We start from the raw sequence: 27,686 nt of genomic DNA on the forward strand, positions 1-27,686 counted from the left end.
TTGTAACTGATGAGCAATGCTTACTAAAAGTGTATTTTTGGGGAAGATAAAATGAAGATGTTGTAAAGTGCTTCAGCTACATATATACTTCCAGGTTTGGTCTCCACTTAATCTAGTTCTGAAAAGGCTGTGAATGGCAACCATTTTTTTTTTTCCAGTAAATCACATAGCATATCCAATTGTGAAAAAAGTACAGGACTGCACGCTTTGTTCCTTGAATTTGAGAGTAATTCAGAGAAATATATTTAAAACTCTAGCCATCTGGCATCAAAAAAACATTTTCTTGAAAAATTGCAATCCCTCGCAATAAAAAACATTATTTTTTTACTTGTTTAAGCTATGCAAATGCATTTTAATAAAAACATCAACAGATGCTAAAAAATCCTATGGACAAATGTGTATTTTTTTATTCAATCTTCTCTCCCGTTGCACAGGCACATTGTACCCAGTAACAATAGATTGAGAATTAGTGGAGACAGAGTAATGCCTCATTAGGGGTTTGATTGCTTCAATAATGACTGCATTAACTGCACAGCCCCAATGAGTTCTTCAAAGCTGCTGCAAAATCAATGTTCATACTAATGGCTTTACCTCTTTGTGATCAGTCTGCCTGTGCCAACTTCCTTATTAAACAGGCCTGGTAGCAGCAGTATGCCATATAAATGAAACAGACTTAACGGAAGGTGAGAGCTCGCTGCACATGCAGCGATCCTTCAAACATACAGACTATACTATAGATTTCTCTTTTAAGAAACTACAGCAATGTGTATAAAAAAGCATGTTATGTTCATGTGCAAAAAACAAGCTAGGCCTAGAATTTTTTTTTTTTAAGAATAAATTGCATAAAATGATTGTGCCCTTACAATATACATTCGGTGATAACAAAACAACACCTGTGTCTTTTTTGCTGCAGTATAAAGCCCCATACATACGTACCGATTGTTGCACGTGAATTTTCGGCCGCCGTCCGATCGGCCGATTAGCGGCTTGCTAGTATGATGATTCCGACAACCGACTGCGATTTTTCGGCCGAACAAAATCTGGTGTGCATGCTATAAAATTTTTGTTGGCCATCAGCAGAACGGCCGATTGTTCCTCAGTCAGTACAGATTTCGGCTGACAAAAATCAGTTGAGCAAGACTGGGCATGCTCAGAGAAGAAAAAACACACCAAAAGTAGACCAGAACATGACATCACTTCTGCAGTTGGTTGTTTTTTGCCCGACAAAATTCTTGTGCAGTCTAGAGCACATTTCAACCAACACAACAACACTGGACAAAAGACGGCCGATCGGTCGGCCAACAATCGGTGCGTGTGTACGGGGCTTTAAACTAAAACTGTTTTTGTAGCAGGAATGGGAAAGTGTTGAAACTAGAGATAGACATTTTTGCAAACTGTACAGTTGCATAAGGGCACTAGGAGTCCTAGGGTTAAATGGGTGCTCACTTTTTTCTAACTTTGGTCCCTTTCACATAGGCCATTTTTCCTCTGTCTGTTGATGGAAGAAAATTGGACACCACTGTTTTTCTATGGGCAAGCGGATGTTAGTGGACGATCATCCTTTGACATCCGCCGACATCTGCCTTTGTTACATCCATTTTTTGAAACAGAAGAATCCCTATTTTTCTTCTGTTAAAAAAAACGGAAGCGGACCTAAATGTATGTCAATGGACAAACGGTCTGTTTTTGCATTGGTTGTTAGTAGCCGGCACCCACCTGTGTCCTAATAACCAGTGACTTATTTATGCTGTCAGCTGACATCACCAGGTGATCCCAACCTTTTGTTTACTTCAGCGGTGGGACAAAATAACAGCTCTGCTTCTCCTGGCGTGGATTTGGAGCTGGTGAATGGCAGATCCAGTTGATGTCACGGGATGACCCAGCCCCTTTACTTGAGCAGCGGGGAGAACTGACTGACTGTAATTTGCTGCCGGCAAGTGACAGATCCTCTGTCTACACACTCCCCACACTCTAAACACTGCCCCCGCTCTTGCTGTACACACTGCCCCCTCTGTTGTTATTCTTTTAGTGGGGGAATTCCCCTCCAACAGATGTAAAATCAGATGTACACAAACGGATGTAAAACCTGAAGACCGAATGCATTTTTTATCTGATTTTCTAACAAAAAATACGTGACTACATGAGTGAAGAAAACCTAACGCCCGTGTGAAAGGGGCCTTTTAGTTGACACACAGTGAGTGTTTTTGCTTGCTTGATTAGTAGTTTAATAAGGGGACCTAAAAATATGTCTCCATAGATGCCCCATCGGAGACTCCCACTGGGGAGATATACCCTCTCTGTTTGGGTAGGTAACCATTTTCACCAGGACAGAAAGTGATGGCAAATCCAAAACTCTGTAGGACTGTGAAACCTCGCGCTTATGGTAATAAATACTAAAAAAATATTATGTGGGTTCTCCGTTCAGTTCGACCTCTGGTGCCGAGGGGCTGAGCAGCGACCCGACTACCCGCTGAAGGACACACACACCTCCCTCCATCATGTATGCCTGTGCGAAGTTCGTCTCTACCCCTTCTCTGATCCGCGCTGGGTCCAAGGCTCTGTACAGACCAATTTCTGCATCAGTTTTGTCTCGGCCAGAGGTGCGAACTGGAGAGGGAAACACACTCCTCGGTGGGACACACAACCCATGCACCCAGCTGGTACTAAGGGAATTTCAGACCAGTGCAGTCAGCAGGGACATTGATACTGCTGCTAAATTCATTGGTGCTGGTGCTGCCACAGTCGGTGTGGCTGGCTCTGGTGCTGGTATTGGAACAGTTTTTGGAAGTCTCATTATTGGTTATGCCAGAAATCCTTCCTTGAAGCAGCAGTTGTTCTCATACACCATCTTGGGATTTGCCCTGTCTGAAGCTATGGGTCTGTTTTGTTTGATGGTTGCTTTCCTGATCTTATTCGCCATGTAAATGAGGCTGGGAATGTCGACATTCGAGTGAACAACTGTAAAAATTATTTTACTGTGGCTCCCAAGAAATGTTGTGTTGAAGAAAATGTATCATATTTCCAAAGTCCTTTCATTAAAAATTGTAAAACTTAGATACAGAAGTTTGTACTGTTTTTATGTGACTACTTCAGTCATTGTACAGTTCTGTACACTGAACACAATGTTGTAATCTAGAAATATAAATAACTAAAGAGACTCCACTGGGAATTCAAAGCACTAATTTTAAAATGTATCCTGCCATTTTGCAAAACGCATTAAAATCCAGATGGTAACAAAAAAAAAAAAAAAATATTATGTGTGTAAGAACACTTCAACTAATTTGTGCAAATCTGTGCAAGCTGCCTGCTGCAGGAAAAAGTGCTAGTGCTCTTTTGAAATGTGGGAAACAGTGATTGCAGCGCTGCTTAAAAGTAACTAAATAAATAATTTCATATGCTCATAAATAATCTCAAGATATAAAAATAAAAATCATTCATAGAAGTGCTTATCAAAATAATCTCAAGATATAGAAATTAGAAATCATTCATAAAAGTACTGATCAAAATAAAGTGCATATTAAGTGCATATAAAATGTCCGTAATAAAGTCCTTCAGAGTCACAAAGTGCTTTAGTGCTTGATCCGTGCTTGATATGGGGTCGCCCCCTGTGATAATCTACTTACCACAACGTGGTTAATAACAGGCAAGGAATGCTGATTATCATCTACTTGAAGTTCCTCTGGGACTGCTGGAAAGTTTAATGTCGGTAAGATCCTTTAAGATAGTTAGTAATCCCGGGGTTTCGTCATAAAAAGAAAAACTGATCATGGTGAAGATCGTTTGGGCAAAAAGATTTATTGAGGCAAACTATAGCTACAGATGACGCTGTGATTGACAGCGAAACGCGTCTAGCGATTGGCCGAGCGTATTGCCACGTCACTTCCGGCCGGTGAAGCGCACGCTGCGGGAGCAGCTGACCTCCGAGCCGTGTTTCTGTTCAATGCATGTTTTTAAACAATGTTTGTGAGTATACCCCTGTTTGCCTCAATAAATCTTTTTGCCCAAACGATCTTCACCAGGATCTTACCGACATTAAACTTTCTAGCAGTCCCAGCGGAACTTCAAGTAGATGATAATCAGCATTCCTTGCCTGTTATTAACCATGTTGTGGTAAGTAGATTATCACAGGGGGCGACCCCATATCTTGCACGGATCAAGCACTAAAGCACTTTGTGACTCTGAAGGACTTTATTACGGACATTTTATATGCACTTAATATGCACTTTATTTTGATCAGCACTTTTATGAATGATTTCTAATTTCTATATCTTGAGATTATTTTGATAAGCACTTCTATGAATGATTTCTATTTTTATATCTTGAGATTATTTATGAGCATATGAAATTATTTATTTAGTTACTTTTAAGCAGCGCTGCAATCACTGTTTCCCACAAATCCAAAACTTTATAGATATTGTCCGTGACAACTGTTTAATATAGGATTTCCTCTCATTTTGGAGAGCTTTATTACAACGTCCTGCAGTGTTTTCAGGACAGGAAGTTAAGGGAAAGCTTAAAAAACTTAAAAAACAGGGGTTTGACCATGACATAGTCTATCCAAAACTAAAAATAAAGTATTGGTTTAAAGAACACTTTTTTTTCCATTTTATTATAAATTGAACACAGAGCATAGAAGGTGGCTTAATAATTCAAAAGAATACTATCACCGCAACCATGTAAAAAAGAGCAGATAGATTAGGTAAGGCCAAATTCACGCCTGTGAATGGCCCTGACACCAATTATATGCGAGAACCTCAGAGGGGGTTCCTGGAGATTAGCTGTGGGAAGCAGCCCTATTGGAAGCAACCACTCAAAGATAATTGTTCATGCTGCGATCACCTGCGAGAGATCAGCCTTGGACGCAGAAACCCTGCTGGGATGCTTGAATGTAATTGGTTTTGGGCACATTTGCAGGTATGATTGTAGCCTTATACAATTTCATTCTCCCTACTGATTGCCTAGCTTTAGCTGTGTGTCACAGGGGAGAATGTTGGACCACGGTCAACAGATTGCAGTTCTCACATAAGGAAACAGCTGCACAATATGTAGCTTCTTGCCCAATCATGGACTTTACAGCAGTTGCTGAAGATTCTTTACCAGCCTGAACAAAAAATGTACTCAATAAGAATTTTAGCCTCCCCGCAATTGCATTTCAAGTGTTAGAACATATCTCAATAACTGTCAATTCAACATTTTTTCTTTGTTAGTTTAACACCTGATTAGTATAGGCTTATAAGGAATTGAAAAAGTATGAGTCTAAGGAATTGGCATCTCACTTGTTTGGGGTCCGCCTTGCCAAAGCGATTAATCTAACACGCTAGTGATATGGACTGATATCCCCATGGCAATGACCTGCTTTATGGACACCACATCTAACTACTCATTTTAAAGAAAGCCTTACTGTCTCTGTGAGAAATACAAAGGCTACCATACAGTATTAGCAGCTACTATGTCATCTGGGTCATACTTGTGTCACTTATTTCTAGTGAAATAATGGATGTTAGTCTCATCTCTTTGCAATTATATCATGGAAACACTGCTATCACTTCTTAAAATATTAAATCATTATTATTAGACTATTTTTCCAATACTTTTTTAATGCAGGTTTTATCATATGGAATTTTTCACTGTTTAAAGGAACTTTATTCTGCTGCTGTTATTAATGTCTCTTCTTAATAAAAACAGAATGTGTATTAAACTATTCACCCTCACCACCTGATTTTATTCCAGTGTTTTTTTGTTTTTATTTATAGGCTTGCACTCCAGGCAGATAAAAAAAGAAAAACACACACACATAAATGCAGCTCTGCAATTATGAATACATCAATAAAAAATGTAAAAAAAAATAAAAATCATACTCGCCTAGATGGCTGCAGTACTGATCCCAGCTACATCTGTCCCCTACCTCCTCTAAGATCAAGAACTGAGCGATCAAACACCACTGATCACTCAGCTCTGTGTCCTCAGCCTGCAGAGAGCTGGTGACTGTCAGTCTCAAGCTCTCTGCTCTGCCCCTTCAACACTCATTGGAGGGCTGGTCTGTGGAGGGAGTGGGAGCGGCTGTTTTAGGCTCTCAGCGGCTCACTGAGAGTCTGAGCCAGCTCCTGGTCCAGGCTTCTTGGCTGATCCCGACCTTATGGTCAGGATATTTTCAGAGCCTGGTCCTGGTCTGTGACATCAGCCAACAGCAGGCTTTTTAGTCTGCTGTAAGGTCACCGAAGTGCAGAATGAAAAAAGGCTTTGGCAATACTTCTCCTTCGATTGATGCAGGCAGTATAAGTGCCTGAATCTGACTTGGTATCAGCCTATTGATGCCCCTGTACACTAGAGCTGAGACTGTACAGCAGAACTTAAAGAGGAGGAGGAAGAAGCAGCACAAGGAGCAAATCAGGTGTGTTAATGTGGGAAAGGGAGCAAAGTGACACTCACTTAGAGGAGATCATCAGTGTGCGGCTTCTCTTTTCATTGCTCAGTCACAGGGTGGAGGTGGTGAGGAGCCCTTTAAATCAAAGTTAAACTGCAGCAGAGAATGATCAGGTCCCTTCACCTGAGGTGTGGGACAGAGCTGTGTAAATCTCAGGGCTGAATTAACAAAAAATACAAATAATTTCCCATATATATATATATATATATATATATATATATATATATATATATATATATACACACACAGAGGATAAAATAGGAATTGAATGCGCCACCATTTTTCTAGATAAATATATTTCTAAAGGTGCTATTGACATTTTTTTCACCACATGTCCACCCATGCAATCCATACAAAGACACCAAAACAAATAAGTTCAGAAATTAAGTTATGTGTAATAAAATGGAATGACACAGGGAAAAAGTATTGAACTCACGAAGAAAGGGAGCTGCACAAAAGGCATGGAAAGCCAAAACACCAGCTGAAATCTATCAGGAATTAGAAAGCAACCCTGCCTCTTATTAGTGCAAATCTATATCAGCTATAAAAAGGTGTCTCATTACCAAGGTGTCACAAAAGAAACATCTCATGATGGGTAAAAGCAAAGAGCTCTCTCACGACCTTCACAACCTCATTGTTGCAAAACATACTGTAAGCATTGGTTACAGAATAATTTCTAAACTTCTGAATGTTCCTGTGAGCACCATTGGGGCCATAATCCGGAAGTGAAAAGAACATCATTTCCCCATAAATCAGCCACGACCAGGTGCTTCTGGCAAGATTTGTGACAGAGGAGTGAAAAGAATTATCAGAAGATTTGTCTAAGAGCTAAGGACCACTTTTGGAGAGCTTCAGAAAGACCTGGAACACTCAACTATGACTAAAACTGGGATGCCATTAAAGTTCATGTGGGTTTAAAGGCAGATGTCCCAATGCTTTTGACAATATAGTGTATTTACATAGAAAAATGGTGACATGTTCAATACTTATTTTGCCCACTGTATATATATATATAGATATATATATATTTATATATATTGAGTGTATATAGATATTTTCTTATTTTTGACGAGGTCCAGTTCTTTTTTATTTGATGTCTGATTCCCAGAGACTTTTCTATTTGATACAGGTTAGCTATAGTTGAAATAAATAGACATTTTCAGTGAGGTACTGTGTCCTGAAAACATATAGGGTGGTATGAGATAAGAAGCATTTGGAAACATGCCTGGCTTCGGCCCATTGCGATACTCTTCTTTTCCAAGTCCAGTAGCTGGAACAACTCCTCTAATGCCTGCAGAAAAGAAACAAATACAAGGTTAGCAAAGACACTGCCTGCTGTGCACTGGCGGATTCATTGTATTTTGGGCCCTGGGCTGTTTTGATATCATGGGCTCCCCACTATTTTATTTAGATCATGCATATGAGCAAGCGTACAGAGATACTTGTGGTTTGTTTCTGTTATGCATTTGTAAAGCACTTCTAAAGAAGCCAGAACACAGTGTTTGAACTGGTTGTTATGGCATAATATACACTTGGGTTTACTGCTGCTTTTACTATACACTGCATTGTTTTCTGTTTCCCATACAAGCCAGTGTGAATGCATCTCAAATGTGCCCCAAACTGATCTCAAACACAAGCTACGGCTACTTAAAGGATAATGTTTTTGACATGCGCCTGATCTACCACTCATGTACATAAAGCCTACAAAATACAGCTGCAAAGAATATGAAGTAGTAGAAAACATTCTTTTTTTTTTTTTTGGAAATGAACTTTAATATAATGCATTATACAGTGTTTGTATTCCAAATATTATATTAAATATATATTATCTACCCACACTTTAAAGTCAATATATTAGTAAGTGAAAGTAATCAATACCTACTTCTATAAAAGCCAAGTCAATATTAGTTTAGAGTTTTGTATGTGAGTGCCTATACAAATTCTTTATAGTTAGAGGAAGTGCCGCAGCTACGCTGTAGCAGCAGACGCTGCTGAGGACATCTATGACGAAACGCGTAAAGCGTTCCCGATCCGGAACTGTCGTGGAACACATAGCGTTCCGGAACTACACACATTGTTACCGGCTGCCTGCATGATTTCTCCCCGCAGAGGGATACATTGTATACGCTGGAATTTTACTACATTAATGTGAGTACCTTTTTTATGCGCTTTAATAAACGACGGTATCACACTATATGTCCCTCTTGTTCATTTCAAACACACCACCACCAGAGTTTATTCTAGGAAAAAGCTGAGTACTGGAGAACAGCACCGTCCCTTCACCCTCCCTCTGATACAGAGAAGCACAGAAGTAGAGGACCGATAGGAGCATTCACCTCCATGCTGAGGTATACAGCTTTAATATACCCTGCCTAATACCCCTGTGTGGGGTTGGGCACTCTGGTGAGAGAAATCCTTTTTATAACCACCCTGGGCACCCTTCCTTTGTGCATGAAGATTTTTGGGATTGCCACTTGAAGATCAAGCACTCTCACTTATGAACTTTATTTTTAGAATTTTCTATATTTATTTTTAGAATTTTAAAATTTTTATGAATTATGCACCTATAACCCAGGAGAGGCCACTGTGCATACCTTAATTTGCACCCCCCCCCCCAATATTATTTACCTTTTACCCACCATTCACTTTGCACTTTTTCCAGTGTTTACACCTATTTAGGTGAACACTGTTGCACCTACCACTATATTATTTATTAATAAATGTATTTATTTACATATTGTCACCTGGTCCATTACACCAAACACCATTATCATCGTTATTTTTTACTATTTTTAATGCTGGCATAAAATTATTTATTGATTTTTATCTCCCACAAGTCACTGCATCGCCCTATTTATTGCACTTTATACCACAGAGTCACTTTATCCGATTGGATCACCACACTTAGTATATTTTTATGTACTTATTCATTTATATTGTGGTCATTAACTAGTTTTATGAACTACTTGTATATATTTCTTATTTATTCTTTGTGGATGGACTACACTTATATTAACTATTAATTTTACCTGTGATACTTACTAGATTGCACTTAACCACAATTACCCCCATTGGGCAGCGCCAATTCCCTACCCCTATACATCTACTATCTAGATATAACTCCTGCTATATTTTAGGGAGGCTGCAGCCCCATTCATCCCTTTGTAACTCCATAGCGTGGGATTTTCTCTTTATACATACAATTCTGGAAAGGAGTACAACATTTATAGAAGCATGTCTGTCATTTCAGAATATATCTATGACACTATTTTGTCAATTGAGGAAAGGTCTTTACCTACATATAGCTCTTTTAAAATAACAGAAGTACATTGATATAACAGATTCCATTTGCTTCTAATGGCTGCAAAGTGGAAATCTCAATAATAATTGCGATTGAATTACTCTTGAGTACACTACCATGATAAAGCCTAGGCACAATATAAACATAAGAAAGGATTTGCTAGACTAAACAAATGTCTTGTAAACACTAGCAAAAATGCATACTGATTTTTATTATATAGGTGTTCTTTATAAGCATTCAATTATCTTAAAGTAAATCTGTACTAAGCAAAATATGAAGGTTGCCATTGGTGACCTTCTAAAATACATGCTAAAGCCATGTTCTAAATATTGAAGACTAGTTTAACATCTCCATGAACCCCATGGAGTCTGGGGCTTCAAGCAGTTACCCATTCTACCCTTATTATCTGCAAATGATGCTTATTAATAGAAGGTAGAACCAGTGAAGGATCTTCAGTCTTAATACCCAGTAGAGATACATAGCTGCAGTGGCATGAGGCTATAATGCTGCAAGAAAGTGTATATGTTTGTCACAGTGACATTATCATACCCATGGCTCTCAGATATGAGAATGCAGTTTTGCAAGACCTACATTTTTGTTCTACAAAAGCAGTAGATGGCATTTTACTGTAGAACAATATTATGATTGGAACATTTAGTAAATACCCTGATATATGGATTCTATATGCCTTTTATCCTAGCATGTTGTTTTTTCTAGCTAGAAAATAGAGCCATGTCAGTACATAATAAGTAACTAGACATATTTGTCTAGTTACCAAAATATTAATAGAGGTTTAAAGCAGGTAATGAAATTAGATTGTAAACAACAGAACTGGGCAATAATATTTATGTTTATGGGTACCATCCATGCAGTACTCATGGACAAGTAGAAACAGTTTATTGGTGGAGTAGATTCTACTGGATGTTTCCATAGAAGATAGAGCCAGTGCCAGGATAACCACATATTCTTTTTCAAGAGCATAAACATGCACACTCAGGACTTAAAAAAACATGCTTGAATAAATGCAGATCCTTTTGACAAATATGCATTCAGACATTTCCTGTATTTACACAAATCTAATGTCTATAACCCACCAGTTGGTTAAACAAAAAAAAAAAAAACTGACTTGATTGCCACCATGCCATCCTCAAAAACACTCTACATTTTCAAATGCATGGGGTGCCATTAAGAATGAATGCCACCCACGTATCTGCAAAAGAGCAGCGTAATTTGGCTGTGGGTGCTTGCGGGTATGGGAATGCATGTGAATTACATGTTGTCCTGCACCTGCAACCATTTACAACAGTGTGAACCTTTTCCTAGAAACATATGTAACTAATATACATAGCTAAACACTAACATTTCTATCAAAGTGTAGCACCCCCTAGCATTGCTAGAGTGCTAAAGTGAGATGTAGGTAAATTTGTGCAGGCTTGGCTGACAGCCAAGCCTGTCTATGTCTTTCCTGGGTTGGTGTCAGGGGTGCCAAGAAACCAGACCACACGGGGATGCAGGTAAAATAAAGCAGTTTTTAAGCAAACAACAATAAATACACACTAAGAGAGAAGAGGTGAGAGCAGAAACAAGCCAGGGTCAAGTTCAGAAGCGGGTAGTCATCCAAGCTGGGGTCGAGTCCAGAAGCGGGTAGTCTACCGACGCAGGGTCATCTGCCGATACGGGGTCGGGAGCCAGGAGAGTCATCAGCCAAGCCAGGTCACACACAGAGGAACATGGAGAACAGAAGAGATGCACCTTGGAGCATAAACGCAAGAGCAAGGACTGCAACCCGTCAGGTGATAGATATAGTCAGGTGTGCAGCATCATCACTGTGCGAAACCCAGGCAGCAAGCAAGTGATGATGCAATCAGAGTCTATAAGAGGCAGCAGTCTGCACATTACCAAGATGGCTGCAAACAGGAGAGCAAGGTAAGACCTTGACAGTTGGGCAGGGATCTAGAGAGAGCTGGATGATTCACAGGCAGCATCACTGAGACCTCCCCTCTACTTCTGGATACTTCCAGAAGGAAGGGAGGAGAAGTAAGGTAGAGCTAACTGGAGTATTCTGAGGGCCCTGACCAATCCCCAACCTGGGTTGGCAGGAGGAAGGCCCCCTCAAATACTCTGGGTCAGGCCAGCTGGTGGGGAGTATGTTCAGGTGAAAACTGGAGATAGGGTGTTAGTGTGTCGGTGGCCTTTGAGGGAGCTCCCCAGTCTGGGGGGATGACTTTGGGCCTGGGCTCAGGTGCAGACAGGTCCCTGTCAAGACACACAGAGGTTTCCTAGCCAGGAGGCATAGAAGCAAGGAGAGGATAGTGGGAGAACACTGCCAGGCATGTTTCCAGAAGGACAAAGAACAGCCAAGAGGGCTGGTGAGTGACACACAGTCAGGAGGACTGGGAGGCAAACCTGAAAGGACTGGTATGGAGCAGTCTGGGATGGGTGCAGGGCCAGTCAGGAGGACTGTGGTGGCACAGACAGTGGAAAGGGCCAGCTGCATCCAGGAGGGCTGGCAGTGCCTGAAAAAGTGGTACAGGGAGCAGTAGCCACAGATAGGACAGCTAGCACTAAAGGCTTCCATTTTTGGTACACTATAGGGGCATGCGGTCCCTGGCTGCAAAGGGGATTCGTTCCAGACCCTGCTGAGATTGTGCTGAGCCTGAAACCTATTCTAGCCGCTCCTGGGAGTGATAGTCTGCAAGCAAATGTGTGCTGCAGGTAGAAGAGGAGGGAATGTATATACTGGAGTGTATATAGTAGGGATAGACCGATATGTTTTTTTTCAGGGCCGATACCGATATTTTGGCCACAAAGTATCGGAATCGGCCGATATGGGCCAATATTTTGTACATTTAAAGTTTTGAAAAATAAAGACAATTTTTGACACAAATCTGGTACTGAACATATTAATGTTTGTTTATTAACATTTTTAACATTAAAGGCTCGTTCTTCACACCTTAACTGATAGGAAAACCGCACAGCTTTCACTTGCAGGTACATCAGTTTCACATCATGTGAACGAACGAGTCCTAGAAGAGTAGACAACTGTGAAAAATAAAGTGCTGGGAAAATATTAACTAGAGGCTTCCCAAAACAAAAGTTACATAAACTGCTGCAGTAGTGCACTCACTATCTGCAATGATTAAATCTAGTAACTGCAGTGCAAAAGACAGTGGACTGGACACTAGTACTACTCACTTTCAATACTCCCAGTTAAGTAGAGCAATATTATAGTGCAGAAAGCATGGTATTTTATCATGTTCACCAGTTAAACAGCTTCTGTTTTTTTCATATATTGCTGACACTTCTGTAAAAAACGCTCATTTGATGGATGGACTGATGGACTGATGGACTGATGTCTTTTTTCAACCTCACTAACTATTTAACTATATGCGGTTTAACCTTAAAGTACTTAGGGGGTTCTTTACTGTCAGAGCAGTAAGGATGTGGAATTCTCTTCCGCAAACAGTCGTATCAGCAGGGAGCATCGATTGTTTAAAAAAACTATTAGATGGGCACCTTAAAGACCACAACATACAGGGGTATACAATGTACGGTTAACAGCAAACACACACACACATCATAGGTTGAACTGGATGGACTGATGTCTTTTTTCAACCTCACTAACTATGTAACTATGTAACTTGGTACTGAGGAAGGAGGGGCAGAAAGGTATCTCCTAGCATGAGAAGCAAGTCTTTTGTAGCATGCCTCATTTTCTTTCCATCACTGAATAGGATCACCACTTCATCATTCAGGGTCATTATTGCAGATTCAGAAGAATCCTCTTCATGAGACCCCAATAAAACACTGAACATGGCATCTATTCAATCACAATGAAGCTTCTCTTCTGTCCGTTGTCCACCCCACCTCCTCTCAGTGAGCGCGGACTGAAAGCATTACATCCCATAGAGGAGGCGGGGCAGAGGCGGGACGGAGCACGGACTCAATGCAATACATCCGAGTACAGCTGGTGCCAGTGTAATAATGTGAGATTTCCTCACTAGGCGATTCGCAAGGGCTGCTGGGATACATCCCAGCAGCCCTTGCGAATCGCCAACTGACGTAATCACCTATAGGCGGCCGGACCCAGAAGTGCAGATGAATAAAGAAGAAAAAAAGGTATTTCCTTACAAAAAAAAAATAGTTTACATTGGTAAAAGTATTTTTTAAAGTGGATTACATACATCTAAACTTATTAAAATGGGTGGAACTTCACTTTAACATGATGAGCTCTTAGATGGGCCCAAAGATTTGACGTATTTTTGTTTTTTGCAATTGCTGATCCCATGCTTACATTGTTTGTGCATGTGTTGCACACTGTTGCTTTTCCTGGAGATGGAGACGAGAAATAGTCCCAGATAACACTTTTATTTTTTCTATCTCCATCCATCTCCATTGAAATTTGAAAGACACTACTAAAATTTAATATAGGGTTAAAAAAAAACTGGCTAGCACCTTGTGGTGATAATTGGCAGACACCCTGTGGTAGGTGGTTGACTGTCTGGCACCCTGTGGTGGGTGGCTGGCTTGCTGGCACCCTGTGGTGGGTGGGTGGCTGGCTGGCACCCTGTGGTGGGTGGGTGGTTGGCTGGCACCCTGTGGTGGGTGGGGGGCTGGCACAGGGGCTGTGGGTGGCTGGCTGGTACAGTGCCTGTGGCTGGCTGTCTGGCACCCTGTGGTGGGTGGCTGGCTTGCTGGCACCCTGTGGTGGGTGGCTGGCTGGCACTCTGAGGTGGGTGGCTGGCACAGGGGCTGTCAGTGACTGGCTGGTACAGGGTCTGTGGGTGGCTGGCTGGTACAGTGCCTGTGGTTGTCTGACTGGTACAGGGCCTGTGTGTGGGTGGCTGGTACAGTGCCTGACCTGTGGATGGCTGGTACAGGGCCTGTGGGTGTGGGTGGCTGACTGGCACTGTGCTGCTGTGGGTGGGTGACTGTATGGCTGTGTTACACTCCCAACTAGTCCCGACGGTTAGGCCCAGTGTGCGGAGGCACGTGACGCAACATACGCAATGACGTCATGACAATATCAGTAATTTCGGCAATTTCCGGGGCCGATACCGATATATCTGGAAAAGTGAATATCGGCCCTCTGATAATCGGCTTTGCCGATAATCGGCCGATCCCTAGTATATAGTTCAAGTCCTTACAGAGTTTCATTGATCAAATAGGCATCCCATATGCATCCTTCCCCATCCAAGTTCAATTCCACTAAAAAAAAAAAAACTGCAAGGACTGTTTGTCTCTGAGTGACTGGAAATTTGTGTGCCTGGCTGTTCAGGGTGGGGAACGACCACACTCACCAGCAGCCCCTTTGGGGGTACCGCTACAGAAGCAAAGTAGTAAAAATAAACTTAATGATATTAGTCAGCGCTACCCAAAAACAAAAACAAATATGTATTCTCCTGGTGTAGGTAAACCTGTATCAAAACATCAATGTTCACACAATGACCTCTTGTGTTAAGATCTGTGGTTGCGGCTATAACACTGTGTAAGTGAGTCCACACCTAAAATACAAATCTAATATAACAAAAAATAAGTGCAGCAAACCTCCTCTTCCGTACCCTTTCACAATAAGGGACTCAAAGGTCAACATATCCACATGATGGGAAACATAAGGAGACCCATAGTGCTCTTCATTTCCACATTTATTATTTCAAAAGCGGGTATAAAAACTTGCAAACCTCTTTAGAAATGCATGCAAAGGTACACTGGTTCCTGGATGAAGACATCACGGCTCAGCTCCTCCCACCTTATGGGTCATCTTCTTATGTTTCTCATCATGTGGATGTGTTGACCTTGGAGTTCCTTATCGTGAGAGGATATGGAAGAGGAGGTTCACTGTTCCAGGCACAGAGAAGATGATTAGTGTTGGTGCTTGTTAGACTCTGTTGTGGGGTTTGAAGCTGAGATGAGCAGGTTTTTCACCTACTGGTGGTGGTCACTGAATGTGTCACGAGACCGAAAACTATTAACTGCACTGTATGCACAGTGGTGTATATATTATTGGGACCTTTTAATTGGAATGGCACAAGAACTTTACAATACATTAATGATGAGGATGTTTATGTTATAGATATTTGATTATTTTGAGGTGCGCTGCACTTTTTTTTTTGTTCTATTAAAGTAGTAAAAATGACACAAAGCTTTTAAATGCTGCATACTTTACTGTTTCTCTTATCAAAAGATCCTATATTTTCACACATTTAAATCTGTATTTTTCAACTTACAGAATGTATGTGATAAACCTGACCTTAACAAGATTAAAAAAAAACCTTAACAAGCCCACTACATGTATATTGACAGCTTTCCCTAGTGTGGCATTTGAAAATGTATTATTCATTTCTGAAGTAGCTTTAATGGCTCTTGAATATTTAGTAGTGTTCTCCATTTAATTTAATAACACAAATCTGCTGGAAAACAAGGGTTATCTCTAATTCCCTATGTAGTCATACATACCATTGATAACAGCCAAAATATCTTTAAACTTTTATTAGTTCGTAATGAATTGCAGAGATGAGCTCTAGCATACAAGTGCCCTTTCATGGGCACTACCTAATCAAACTACAGGCCCTCTTGAATAATAATGGTCTTTAGGTAATTTTAATGAATTTAGAGGAGAGCTATAATCTAGGTAAAAAGATTACAGTAACAAATATGCCTACAGTGTACAATAACGCAATCAATCTTTACTGAAAATGACCAAAATGTTACAATGTGAGTAGGACAACTATATACTCAGAAAATACAATCACAAATGGTACCACATCTTTCCTATCAAAGCCTCGACACCTGTGGCTATGTCCTTTTTCAAGCAAAAAATGATGAAATCTTTGTTTAGCCCTATTACTTTTATTTTTACACAACTTGATTATATAATAAGACACCCAACTTAAATTTTTTTTTCACACTTCCATGCTCCTCCTGCCATATACTTTTCACAACTAAATATTAGAGCTGATTTCTAAAGGAACAATGATATCTTGAATTATACACCCCTGTAAAGTGGATATGTCAGCCCATTACATCTACAAGAGTGTTGGCTTTCATACTGTTGTTTGGTATACTGTGTATACAGGTCAAAGTTACTGTATGGTTTAAAATAGATCAAAGTCATTAGAAATTTTCATGCTTCAAAAAATTGGATTTTTGTAGTGAAATCCATTTCTCTGAGTTCATTGACGGACACAACACTCCTTAAATCATAACTAGTGAGTTATATTGCCTCCTCCAGGAGTAGAACTAGGCAGAACATAAAACACCTGGCTACGCCCATGGGCCGTCCTCAGCTGGTATATTACCCCCCTCTCTGCTCTAGGTAATCAGTTTATTAGCAAGCAGTATTAGACGTATCGGAACTCCATAGAGGGGTGGGTGCTGTGTCCGTCGATGAACTCAGAAAAATGGATTTTACAGTAAGTACAAAAATCATAACTAGTGGGATGTTCAAAAGCAGTGCCAAAAGGAAAATGAGGGGTGAGAAAAATAATCCAAGGCTAAATATAAAAGCCCTTAAACAGGACACAGGAGCCTTAACTGGCTTACAGGGGCCCCATCTGAAAAATAAAGGTTTAAATAAAAAACACCCCTCAAGAGGGAACAGCCCCTCTTAAACAGCAGCCTGCAAAACTTTGCAACCAAAAGAAGTATCCGCATAAGCCAAAGTATCAACCTTATAGAATGTTGTGAAGGTATGCACGGACGACCAAGTGGCCGCCTTGCAAACTTGCGATATTGAAGCCTGATGACAGAAGGCCCAAGAAGCACTTAGTGCTTGAGAAGAATGCACCATGGCAGGGCAAGGGGGAACCTGACCTTTAATGGAATAGGCTTGAGACACCGTCTGTCTGATCCTTCTGGAGATGGTAGCCGAAGAAGCGGCCATCCCTTTTCTTGGTCCATCTGTAACCACAAAAATCAAGTCTGACCTCTGAAAGGACTCAGTAGCTGCCAAATTCACCCGAATCACACGAACCACATCCAAGGTATGCAAAGCAAATTCCTTGGGATGAGCCGGCTTGGGACACAAGGAAGGCAACACAATGTCAAATGGAAGTCACAGACAACTTTGGGCAGGAATGATGGACAGGGACAAAGAAAAACGTTATCCCTATGAACCACCAAATAGGGACTACGACAGGATAAGGCCACCAATTCCGATACTCTGCGGGTCGAGGTAATAGCCACCAAGATTGTCACCTTCTGGGATAACGTAGGCAAGGGAATCTCCCGAATATTCTCAAATGGAGGCTCTTGGAGAACCGAAAGCACTAAATTTAAATCCCATGGTGGCAAATAGGACTGTACAGGTGAAGCCACATGTCGAACCCCCTTAATGAAGGTACGAACTAAAGAGTGCGTGGCTAGAGGTTGCTGAAAGAAGATTTCCAAGGCAGACACCTGGCCCTTGATGGTACTCAAGGCCAACTTCTGATCAACATCCTGTTGAAGAAAGGTTAAGATCCAAGCCACAGAAAAGGTTCGAGGATGAGCGCCAATCGACTCACAAACAACAAAAATTTACCCTTTCCATGTACAATTGTATATCTTGCTGGAAGACGACTTCCTCACTTTCACCAAAAAAAGGGATCACTGATCCAGACAGACCTCTATCCCTTAGTGCTAGGGATACATTTCTATCAATATATATATATATATATATATATATATATATATATATATATATATATATATATATATATATATATATATGCCACTTCAGTATACCGTATATTGGGCCATTCAGTATCTATCGGTCGGAACTGTATTGACCATACATTAATATCTCTATAGATATATAGGCCACTTGAGTATATATCAGGCCATTCAGTATCTATCGGTCAGTTCAGTATATATCAGCAGTGCAGTATATATATATTATATATTTATCAACCAGTAATAATCCCCCCCAAAATCCACATCATGCCTGAAAGGCCGACAAGGAAAGGCAGACGCTCACAGGCCACAAAGAGAGGGCAAGCAGCCTCTGTGTCCACAGTGAAAAGTGGTGGTCACAGACATGGTGCATCCTCTGCAGACGGGGCACGCCCATCCTTTTTTTTCCTGTTCTGGCCGTGTTATTCAGCCACAACATGCAGAAGAGTTGGTTGACTGTATAACTAAGCCGCCCTCATCCTCCTCGCCCTCTGTCACACAGGCTCATACTTGTTTGCCTTCCACCACAGCTGCCAAAGCAGCCAGTTCCACAGGCTCCTTCTCCACAGCTACTCCTTCTGTCGCCCCACCATCATGCACGGAGGAGTCACCTGAATTATTCGATCATAGTGTCAGTGACATGCTGCTGGAGGATGCGCAGCAATTTGAATGCTCTGATGTTGGATACCAGGTTGATGAAGGGAATACTGTGAGCCTAGAGAGAGGGGGGTGACAATGACAGACAAGAAACAAGCAGTCATGTTCCCACAGCTGCAGAATACTGCCAAGTTTGCTCCGGTGATGAGGAGGGAGGGGATGATGAGGTTACTGACTGTAATTGGGTGCCTGAGAGAATAGAGGAGTAAAGTGAGGGGGAGGAGGAGTTACCACAACTCCAATGAAGCAGGATGTTCTCCAGGGGCCGCCATAGGAGTAGCAAACCTATTGCATCACACCACAGAGCTCCACAGGTGCAAGGTGCTGCAAACTCCCTGTAGACTTCCAAAAATTCGTTAGTGTGGGCTTTTTTCAACACATGTGCAGTAGACCGCATTGTTGCTGTTTGCAATATCTGTCTGTCTGAAGCGGATCAAGCGTGGCTAGAACACCAGCTGCTTGGGCACCACATGCTTGACAAGACATATGGTGACCTGCCATGCAGTCGGTTGGCAACAGCACCTGAAAGAGCTACATGATAAAAACAAGCATACTTCACCTTGCTACTCATCTGGGATCTCTAACCCTACTATACCTCATGTCTTCTCAAAAACCTGCATTGAGAGGGATGATGGTATAGCAATGAGTGCCACAGATACTTTCACCCAATCTGCTAGCAGTACACCACCTCTTGATTTCACCAGCAGGCAAATTTCACTACCCCAGCTGCTGAACCATAACAAAAATACTGCCCCAGCCATCCACATGCTCAGTGTTCTAATGCTAACTTGGCCAAATTGCTAGCACTACAATTGCTGCCTTTCAGGGTTCACATTACTGCTAGCTCTTGGTCCAGCAGGCATGGAAAGGGACATTAAATTTCCTTCACGGCGCAATGAGTAACTCTGCTGGCAGCTGGGAAGGATGCAGGACAGGGTTCAGTGCTGGAGCTTGTTTTGCCCCCACGCCTCCAAAAAACTGGTGCTGGTTCTGCCACATCTGGCTACTCCACCTCCTCCTCTTCTTCCTTTATGTCCTCTTCTGCTGAATTGTCCTCTGAAGCAGAAGTGCTCCCTAGGCATTTAAGGGGCTACGCAAGCAGTCAGGCTAAAAATATGGCATGCAGTGCTTCAGTTGGTCTATCTAGGGGATAGGAGTCACACCAGGGCAGAGATTCTGTCAGCTCTGCAGTGGCAGGTTAAGAGGTGGTTGACGTCACAACAGATTGAGCCAGGAATGGTGGTATGCGACAATGGCACCAACCTTCTCTACACCCTCCGACTGGGACACTTGACACATGTTCCATGCTTGCCACATGTCCTGAATTTGGTGGTGCAGCATTTCTTGAACAGGTACCTGGGATTCCAAGATCTCCTGAGGCAGGCCAGTAAAGTCTGTGGTCATTTCCGCCGTTTGTTCAATGCTTATCTGACATTCAGCTGGAATTCAACCTGCCCACCAACCGCCTCATTTGTGACATGCCCAACAGGTGGAACTCAACATTGGCAATGCTGCAGCGGCTGCACATGCAGCAGAGAGCCATCAATGAGTACCTGTGTGAGTATAGTACAAAGACAGGCTCAGGGGAGCTTGGCTTCTTTTTGCCATGCCAGTGGCTGCTGATAAAGGATGCATGCACTTTTTTGTCACCATTTGAGGAGTAGGGATGATCGAACGGTTCGGGTCGACCATCGGTTCGGCCGAATTCCGAACTTTTTGCTGAAAAAGTTTGGAATTCGGCAACCAGAACCGACCAAAATGCAATGGGACAGGAAATGGGCTTTAAAGCCCATGATTGGACCAGAACCATCAGTAAAAGCCAATTGAGGCTGGCAGGAGAATGCTAGGAATGTGATTGGAGTGACTAGGGGGTCCAGAGGTCAATCATTAGTGAATACGCCCCCCAGTATATAAGATAGCCCCGCCAAATTCCTAGCATTGTAATACAGGGCTGTGGAAGAGAATGGAAGCAGTTCTGTTACTCCTGCTTCAAAGTGTCATTTAGCAATTATTAGTGTGAGGAAAGGGATATCTAGTGTAGTTAGGGTGCTATTTTCCACTTTAGTTAGATTCAAAAATCTAGTTTCTGTAGGGAAAGTGTTAAGTGCCAGGGTGACTGTAGTGTAGTGTAGGGTAAACTGACTCTGACTGCTATGGCAGGGTGACCAAACCATTCCATGTCAGGGTGACCGCTATAGAGAAAAGATCGTTTCTCTTAGAACACTAATAGAACAGGGATATGGCTTCTCGCCTGTCACCCTGCTTTTTGCTGCAGGCGTTTATAGGGCTTTTTTGAGGACATGTTTGGAGTGAGGCATGACATCTGAACTTGTGTGTAGGGGTATATATACACACACACATGTATGTATATATACACCTACACATATATAGGTGTGAAAGGAGCAGAAACCTATGCTTGCGCTAATGAAATAATTAACAGGCATATGGCTCCGCTCCTATCACACCTATATATGTGTATGTGTATAAATACTGTCGGGGTTATTGGGGGTTGATTAAAATAATAATAGGTATAAAGAAAAATGATTTTAAAAGCCATGTATATTTCGTATTATGCATAAGAGATTTTGAACAGGATGGCGTCCATCTTGTTTTTAAGGTGAAACAAAGTTCATATATACTTGTTAAACAAAATGTCTCTCACAGGCTTACAAAGGGTCTATGGTTTCAACAGAGATCTTTGTATTTCTATGTAATCGTAAATAAGATTTCTTTTGACATCTCGATCAGATAAAACTTCAGTCTGACGCTATGTTAAGGGGGGATATCTCAGTCTGTCTATAAGTATATAACAATGGACAATACCCCAGTATATTCTAGCAGACATTTAAAGATGAACCATATAAGTTTTCATAGATACATTATTATATGTGAGAAGATATTAGCTATAATTATATCATTATATTATGTAAGGCATATACATATATATTTAGGAATGTTATATCACATTTTGGGTTTATATTCTCAGTAATAATCTTACTTAGAATTCTTTTTCTAATAAGTGTAAGGACATATGTATCTCGTCACTAGTTACCTCATTTCAGAGAAGTCTAGTCTAAGTGCTCAAGGTGTTGTAAATCCTACAGGCCAGACATCTTAATTGACAGTGTAAGACATGGTCAAAGAAGTAATGGCTATTCACTAGCCAGAGGTCAGAGAGGTCATCAGATAAGGACATGGTGGTAAAAGTGTTAAATACAAAATCTAATGAACGGTACGACACTGCCCTCTGGAGGCGAAATACCAGGTGCAGTCTTGAGATAATTTGAGATATTTCCATATAAAAATATTATATTGTCTTAAAAATATAATTATTGAAATGGCATTACTTGCCAAGGTGAATGATGGAGACACAGGTGGACATTTATGTATGTACTGGAAGTCTGGACAAAGTTTTATGTTGTGTTATATGATTAATCTCACATATAGAGAAATCATCATTTAATTTTATTATCCAAGTATGGGGTTAATTATCAAAAGGGGTGTGTCTCTGACCTCACTAGTTTAGGTATAGAATATCCCGACCAATTGGGATAATGTTTCATCCCTCTGGGTTTTACTTATGGTAATTTTTATAGCTCTTTGTTCTTACCATATAAAAGACCAACCCAGATGAGAGAGAGGACGACACATTACACTACTGACAACACACCTCACACTTACACCACACACGCTATTACATTTTTCGAAAGACTCATACAGACATACTCCCTGGTCCATCATTCATCTGAAACTTGAAGGGAATCCACCATCTTAAGAAAGGCATCCATCTTAGGACTCTGGTAACGATTTGAAGCTAGCGGCTATCTTAAGTGTGGTAATTATGCCTTGCTATGTTATTTGATTTTATTCAACAATTGTTTATTCTTTCCTTATATGTTTTATATTGCATATTTAAGGGTAATGAGATTACAATCCCAGCCGTATAAGCCATAGTAGATTTTTCTCTAAAAAGCTGATTTTTGTTTTTATACATTTTTATTAATATCAGATTAAATGCATTATTTGCAATTTTAAGTCTTCCCTTTTGCATGGCTTATTCTCATTTCATCTGCAGTGGAATGACTTTGGCTATGTGATTACGCAGACCATTGTAGTCTGTTTATATAGAACATTAATTTATGGCTTATACTATACCTGGGAAGAAATGGTAATCTTGCTTTCGTTTTGGTTTCACTTTGTTTTAGTTTCACTTTCATTATTGAGCTACACATCACATTGCATTGATTGTTTGAAGTTATTAGTTTATGTAGAGTTATCTTTTTGTGTCACTTTGATCATATATCGTGTTTGCATGTCTTGAGAATAAATATTTTTATATATATTCCACGCTGTAGACTGTACTCACTAAGATTGGTATATGCTTTTAAAAAGAAATTAATCAATTAAAAAGAATTCACGACATTGATTTATGGCAATAGGTGAAGACTCTACTTTTTCACAGATCTTTGCTTATTAACCATAAATAAATACACTGCTATATTCAGAGCAGTATAAATATTCTGACATAAGTACGAGCGCGAGATATTTATTATTAAATATTCTTACAATACATATAAGTATGTGTGTATATATACCCCTATACAGAATTTCAGATGTTTTGCCTGCCTCCAAAGAACCCCAAAAAATGCCCTGATTTTGCAAAGCCTGCAAAAGGACCAGAGGATTTGTGCTATCAAGGAGAGGGATAATTACTGGTTGGCAATCCTTCTTGATCCATGTTACAAGGGTAAAGTTGCAGAGCTCATTCTGCCATCGCAGAGGGAGCAGAGGATGAAACATCGGATGCCTTGAAGAAAAAATTGTGTGACACCTTTCCAGACACTGGGAGGTTAACATTCTCTGGACGTGTTTCTGAGGCATCGTTCAGCCAAAGGAGGAGTGGTGGAGAAGGCAGCCGGCTGACCGATGCCTTTAAACAGTTTTTTAGTCCTCAGCACCCAGGGCTGTTAGGTTTAAGCAACCATCGGCAGCGTCTCCATCATATGGTGCAGGATTATCTAGGGGCATGAGCAGACTTCCAATGGGTTACTGGGTCTTGAGGATGGACCACTGGCCAAAACCTGCTCAATATGCAATGGAGCTACTAGCCTGTCCTGTTTCCAGCGTGCTTTCCAAACGGACATTCAGTGCTGCTGGAGGTTTTGTGACAGACAAAAGAGTGTGTCTGTCCACAAACTCCATTGACCAGCTGACTTTTATCAAAATGAATCAGTCCTGGATCAACAGCAGCTATCAAGCCCCTGATGCTGATGTAACTGATTGAATTTTCAAGGGGTCTGCCATCCCTTGAAGACTGCATATGCTGCCTCTCCTATTCCTCAATATTGATTCTGCTAGCTTCCAACAAAGTTTTTGGTTTAGGTCACCACCAACACCCAAGGCCTAATTTTTCTGCACTTGTATGACAGGTGCATACAATTTAAATTTCATATGTAATTTTAAACAGCAGGGCCTGTCCCTGTGGCCTGCGCCCAGCAAGAGTAACTATGAGGGGTTACGGCGTTCAAGCACCACCAACACCAAAGGCCCAATTTTTCAGCACCTGTATGACAAGTACATGCGATTTCAAGTTTTTATGGAATTTTTAACAGCAGGGCTCATTCCTGCACCCTGCAAATGTAACTGCAAGGGGTTGCGATGTTCAGGCACCACAACAACCAAGGCACAATTTTTCTGCACCTGTATGACAAGTACATGCAATTTCAAATTTGTATGGAATTTTTAACAACAGGGCTTGTTCCTGTGACCAGCAAGATTAACTTCGAGGGGTTGTGGTGTTCAGGCACCACCAACACCCAAGGCTCAATTTTTCTCTACCCATATGACAAGTACATGCGATTTCACATTTGTATGGAATTTTTACGAGCAGGACTCGTTCCTGTGGCCAACGCATTTTTTTTGTTTTTGTTTTTTTTTTAATAGTTTTGGCATACCAAATCCAAATCCATACCAGACCCCAACTAAATTAAACTACTTTTAAAAGTGACTCCTCAAAAGGGTAACCTATAGCACAATGTTTGGGGACCACAAAGGGTAATTTTGGTTGTTTCCATTCCTTAAAGGAAAACCTGTCAAAATAAGGCACATAAGGAAACACCTTTGGAGTACGATGCGACTTGTGTGTACCAAACGACACAGCCACATCTGTGGCTACATCAGCCGCATTCTCCATTTTTAAAGTCTCATGCACTGCAGTGATAAGTGCGTCTACCAATGTTTTTTCATTCGCTGCTGCGACCATGGAGGAATCATTCTCCCTATCGGATGGATCAGGGGGTGTGATATTAAATTCTCCTGGAAGGGCCGCGTCCATGGCGGCATCAGGCTCAGAATCAGATGAGACAGCCTGAGCAGGGGAAGGGGGGGTGCTTCCTCACGGGCCTTTGCCCACACACCACTTCCACCCAGGACACTAAGGACTGCAGGACCACTGTCAGTGCAACCATGGGAATGGTCTGCCGAATTTGGGGTTCCGAGGGACCTGCCACCTCCATGAGGGGGTTAGTGGGGAAGATGTGACCCTGAGGCTCCATAAGGAAAGGAAGACCTTGCAGTACAAAAATGATCTTATGGCACCACTAAAGGATCCCCTCAAGGCTTAGGGTACCTATCTGCAGAGAGAGAGAGAGAGAGATAACAGGGATTCCCAAAGACTAACCCTACCAACCAGAGGAGAGCAGAAAATTCGAAACCCAGCATTGTCATGGACGCGATCCCTGTTCATTTGTCCCAGGCACAGGAAAAGGAAACTAAGGAGGAAGAGGAGGAGCTTTGACATCCCCATGAGGTTTCAGTTGTCTCCAGAATCTCCCATACTAAGGGAAAATTACATCATCCCGATACACAAACATGGCTGCCAACCGGTGACCAGCCAGACTAAGGGAAAATGGCCCCCGTGACATCATCTGGCTACACAAACATGGCCACCAACCAGAGACAAGCCAGACTAAGGGAAAATGGCCACCATCAGCTACAAACACTGAAGCATGCTGCCTGGATATTTCCTGCAATGCTGCACCCTCTGCGAGGGGACCCCTCCTGAAGGTAGGACACACATTTAGGGGAGATTCTGCTGTGCACTCTTCACCGGTCCCTGAACTGGGATCCCCCTGCACTATACCCACACTACAGCTAGGGGTCTCCTACACTGGGACCTCTCCAGACTACCAGGGCAGGACACACACACCATCCCAGGACCCTTACAAAGTGGGGATAGCAGGGAAGACCCCAGGGGTCTCTGCTGCATTCTCCGCCTTGGGACCCCACCAGACTTTAGGTCCAGAAAGGGGGAATGGAAGTGGGGGAAGCCCAGCTCAGTGAGAGATTTACAGATGGGAGGAGGGAATCTGCAGGCAGGTCCGACCATCCCTGGAGGTTACCTGAGTCCACCCAAAAGAAAACCACCAAAAGGGGGGAGGGGGGACTGTACTTACCCTTCCATGGTGAGGGTAATGCCACAGAATGAACTCCTCACCACAGAAGTAGCAGGGCTGTCAGCCAAGGGACTGCTGTGAGTCAGACCCAAGCCCGGTCATATGTGATCCTGCGAGATGTTTAACTCACTGACCAGCTCCTGTCTGTGAGGCGTAGCTGCGGTCTGCACGCAATCGCTGGCTTAATTTTAGAACTGCCGAGAGAAAAAAACAAAAGATGTACAGAAGGAGAAAATTGCTAGAACCAGAGGCCCCAGTTGGGAGCCTAGGTCCTTACTCCTGACTAGATAGAATAAAACTGATTATCTAGAGCAGAGAGGAGGGTTATATACCAGCTGAGGATGGCCCATGGGTGTAGCTAGGTGTTTTTTTGCTCTGCCTAGTCCTACTCCTGGAGGAGGCAATTTGACCCACTAGTTATGATTTATGGAGCTCTGTGTCCATCGATGAACAAAAGAGAAAACGCAATTGATGTACTAATTAAACCAATAATTATTGTTGCATTCTAGTTGAAATTGGTTGGATCTGAAAGGTTGCTGTAAGGGGAATGCATAAGGAGAAAACCTAAAGCAACCCTGGTAACCTTATTTTTAAAGGGTATGCGAACCTTAGCAATGAGTTTCTCTTTTTGGCTCCATTTTGTTAAATATACATTTGTTATACACTACATTGTCAAAAGTATTGGGACACCTGCCTTTTCACACACATGAACTTTAATGGCATTCCAGTCTTAGTCCGTAGGGTTCAATATTGAGTTGGTCCACCCTTTGCAACTATAGTAGCTTCAACTCTTTTGGGAAGGCTGTCCACAAGGTTTAGGAGTGTGTCTATGGGAATGTTTGACCATTCTTCCAGAAGCGCATTTGTGAGGTCAGGCACCTTGCTTTGTGCAGTGGTCCAAATCATTTAGTGGAGGGGGGATTATGGTGCAGGGTTGTTTTTCAGTAGTTAAGCTTGGTTCCTTACTTCAAGTGAAGGAAAATCTTAAGGCATCAGCAAACCAAGGCATTTTGGACAATTTCATGCTCCCGACTTTGTGGGAGCAGTTTGGGGATGACCCCTTCCTGTTCCAACATGGCTGCGCACCAGTGCACAAAGCAAGGTCCATAAAGAAAGAGATGAGTGAGCTTGGGGTGGAGGACTTTGACTGGCTTGCACAAAGTTCAGACCTTAATTTGAAAGAATCCCTTCGGGAGGA

The 27,686-nt window shown here is 41.8% G+C and overlaps 2 protein-coding genes across 2 annotated transcripts in view; one reads left to right on the forward strand and one right to left on the reverse strand.

Moving 5' to 3' along the window:
- MYO18B (myosin XVIIIB) overlaps nucleotides 1–27,686 on the reverse strand; it is an 842,989-nt gene that overhangs the window by 426,083 nt on the left and 389,220 nt on the right. The window contains exon 23 of the mRNA XM_082258232.1: nucleotides 7,650–7,715. Coding sequence (XP_082114358.1) covers nucleotides 7,650–7,715 — 66 coding nt within the window. The remainder of the gene's footprint in view (nucleotides 1–7,649; nucleotides 7,716–27,686) is intronic.
- Nucleotides 2,417–3,054, forward strand: LOC309555977 (ATP synthase F(0) complex subunit C3, mitochondrial-like). Its single transcript, XM_082258223.1, has one exon. It carries the CDS (start codon nucleotides 2,499–2,501, stop codon nucleotides 2,922–2,924), a length of 426 nt encoding a protein of 141 aa, XP_082114349.1. The 5' UTR covers nucleotides 2,417–2,498; the 3' UTR covers nucleotides 2,925–3,054.

Source organism: Pelophylax lessonae, assembly GCF_965119305.1.
Source record: "Pelophylax lessonae genome assembly, chromosome: 1".
NCBI classification, from domain to species: Eukaryota; Metazoa; Chordata; class Amphibia; order Anura; family Ranidae; genus Pelophylax; species Pelophylax lessonae.

Excerpts from the sequence above, each read along its gene's own strand:
- LOC309555977 (XM_082258223.1), top strand. The coding sequence starts at position 2,499 with ATGTATGCCTGTGCGAAGTTCGTCTCTACCCCTTCTCTGATCCGCGCT.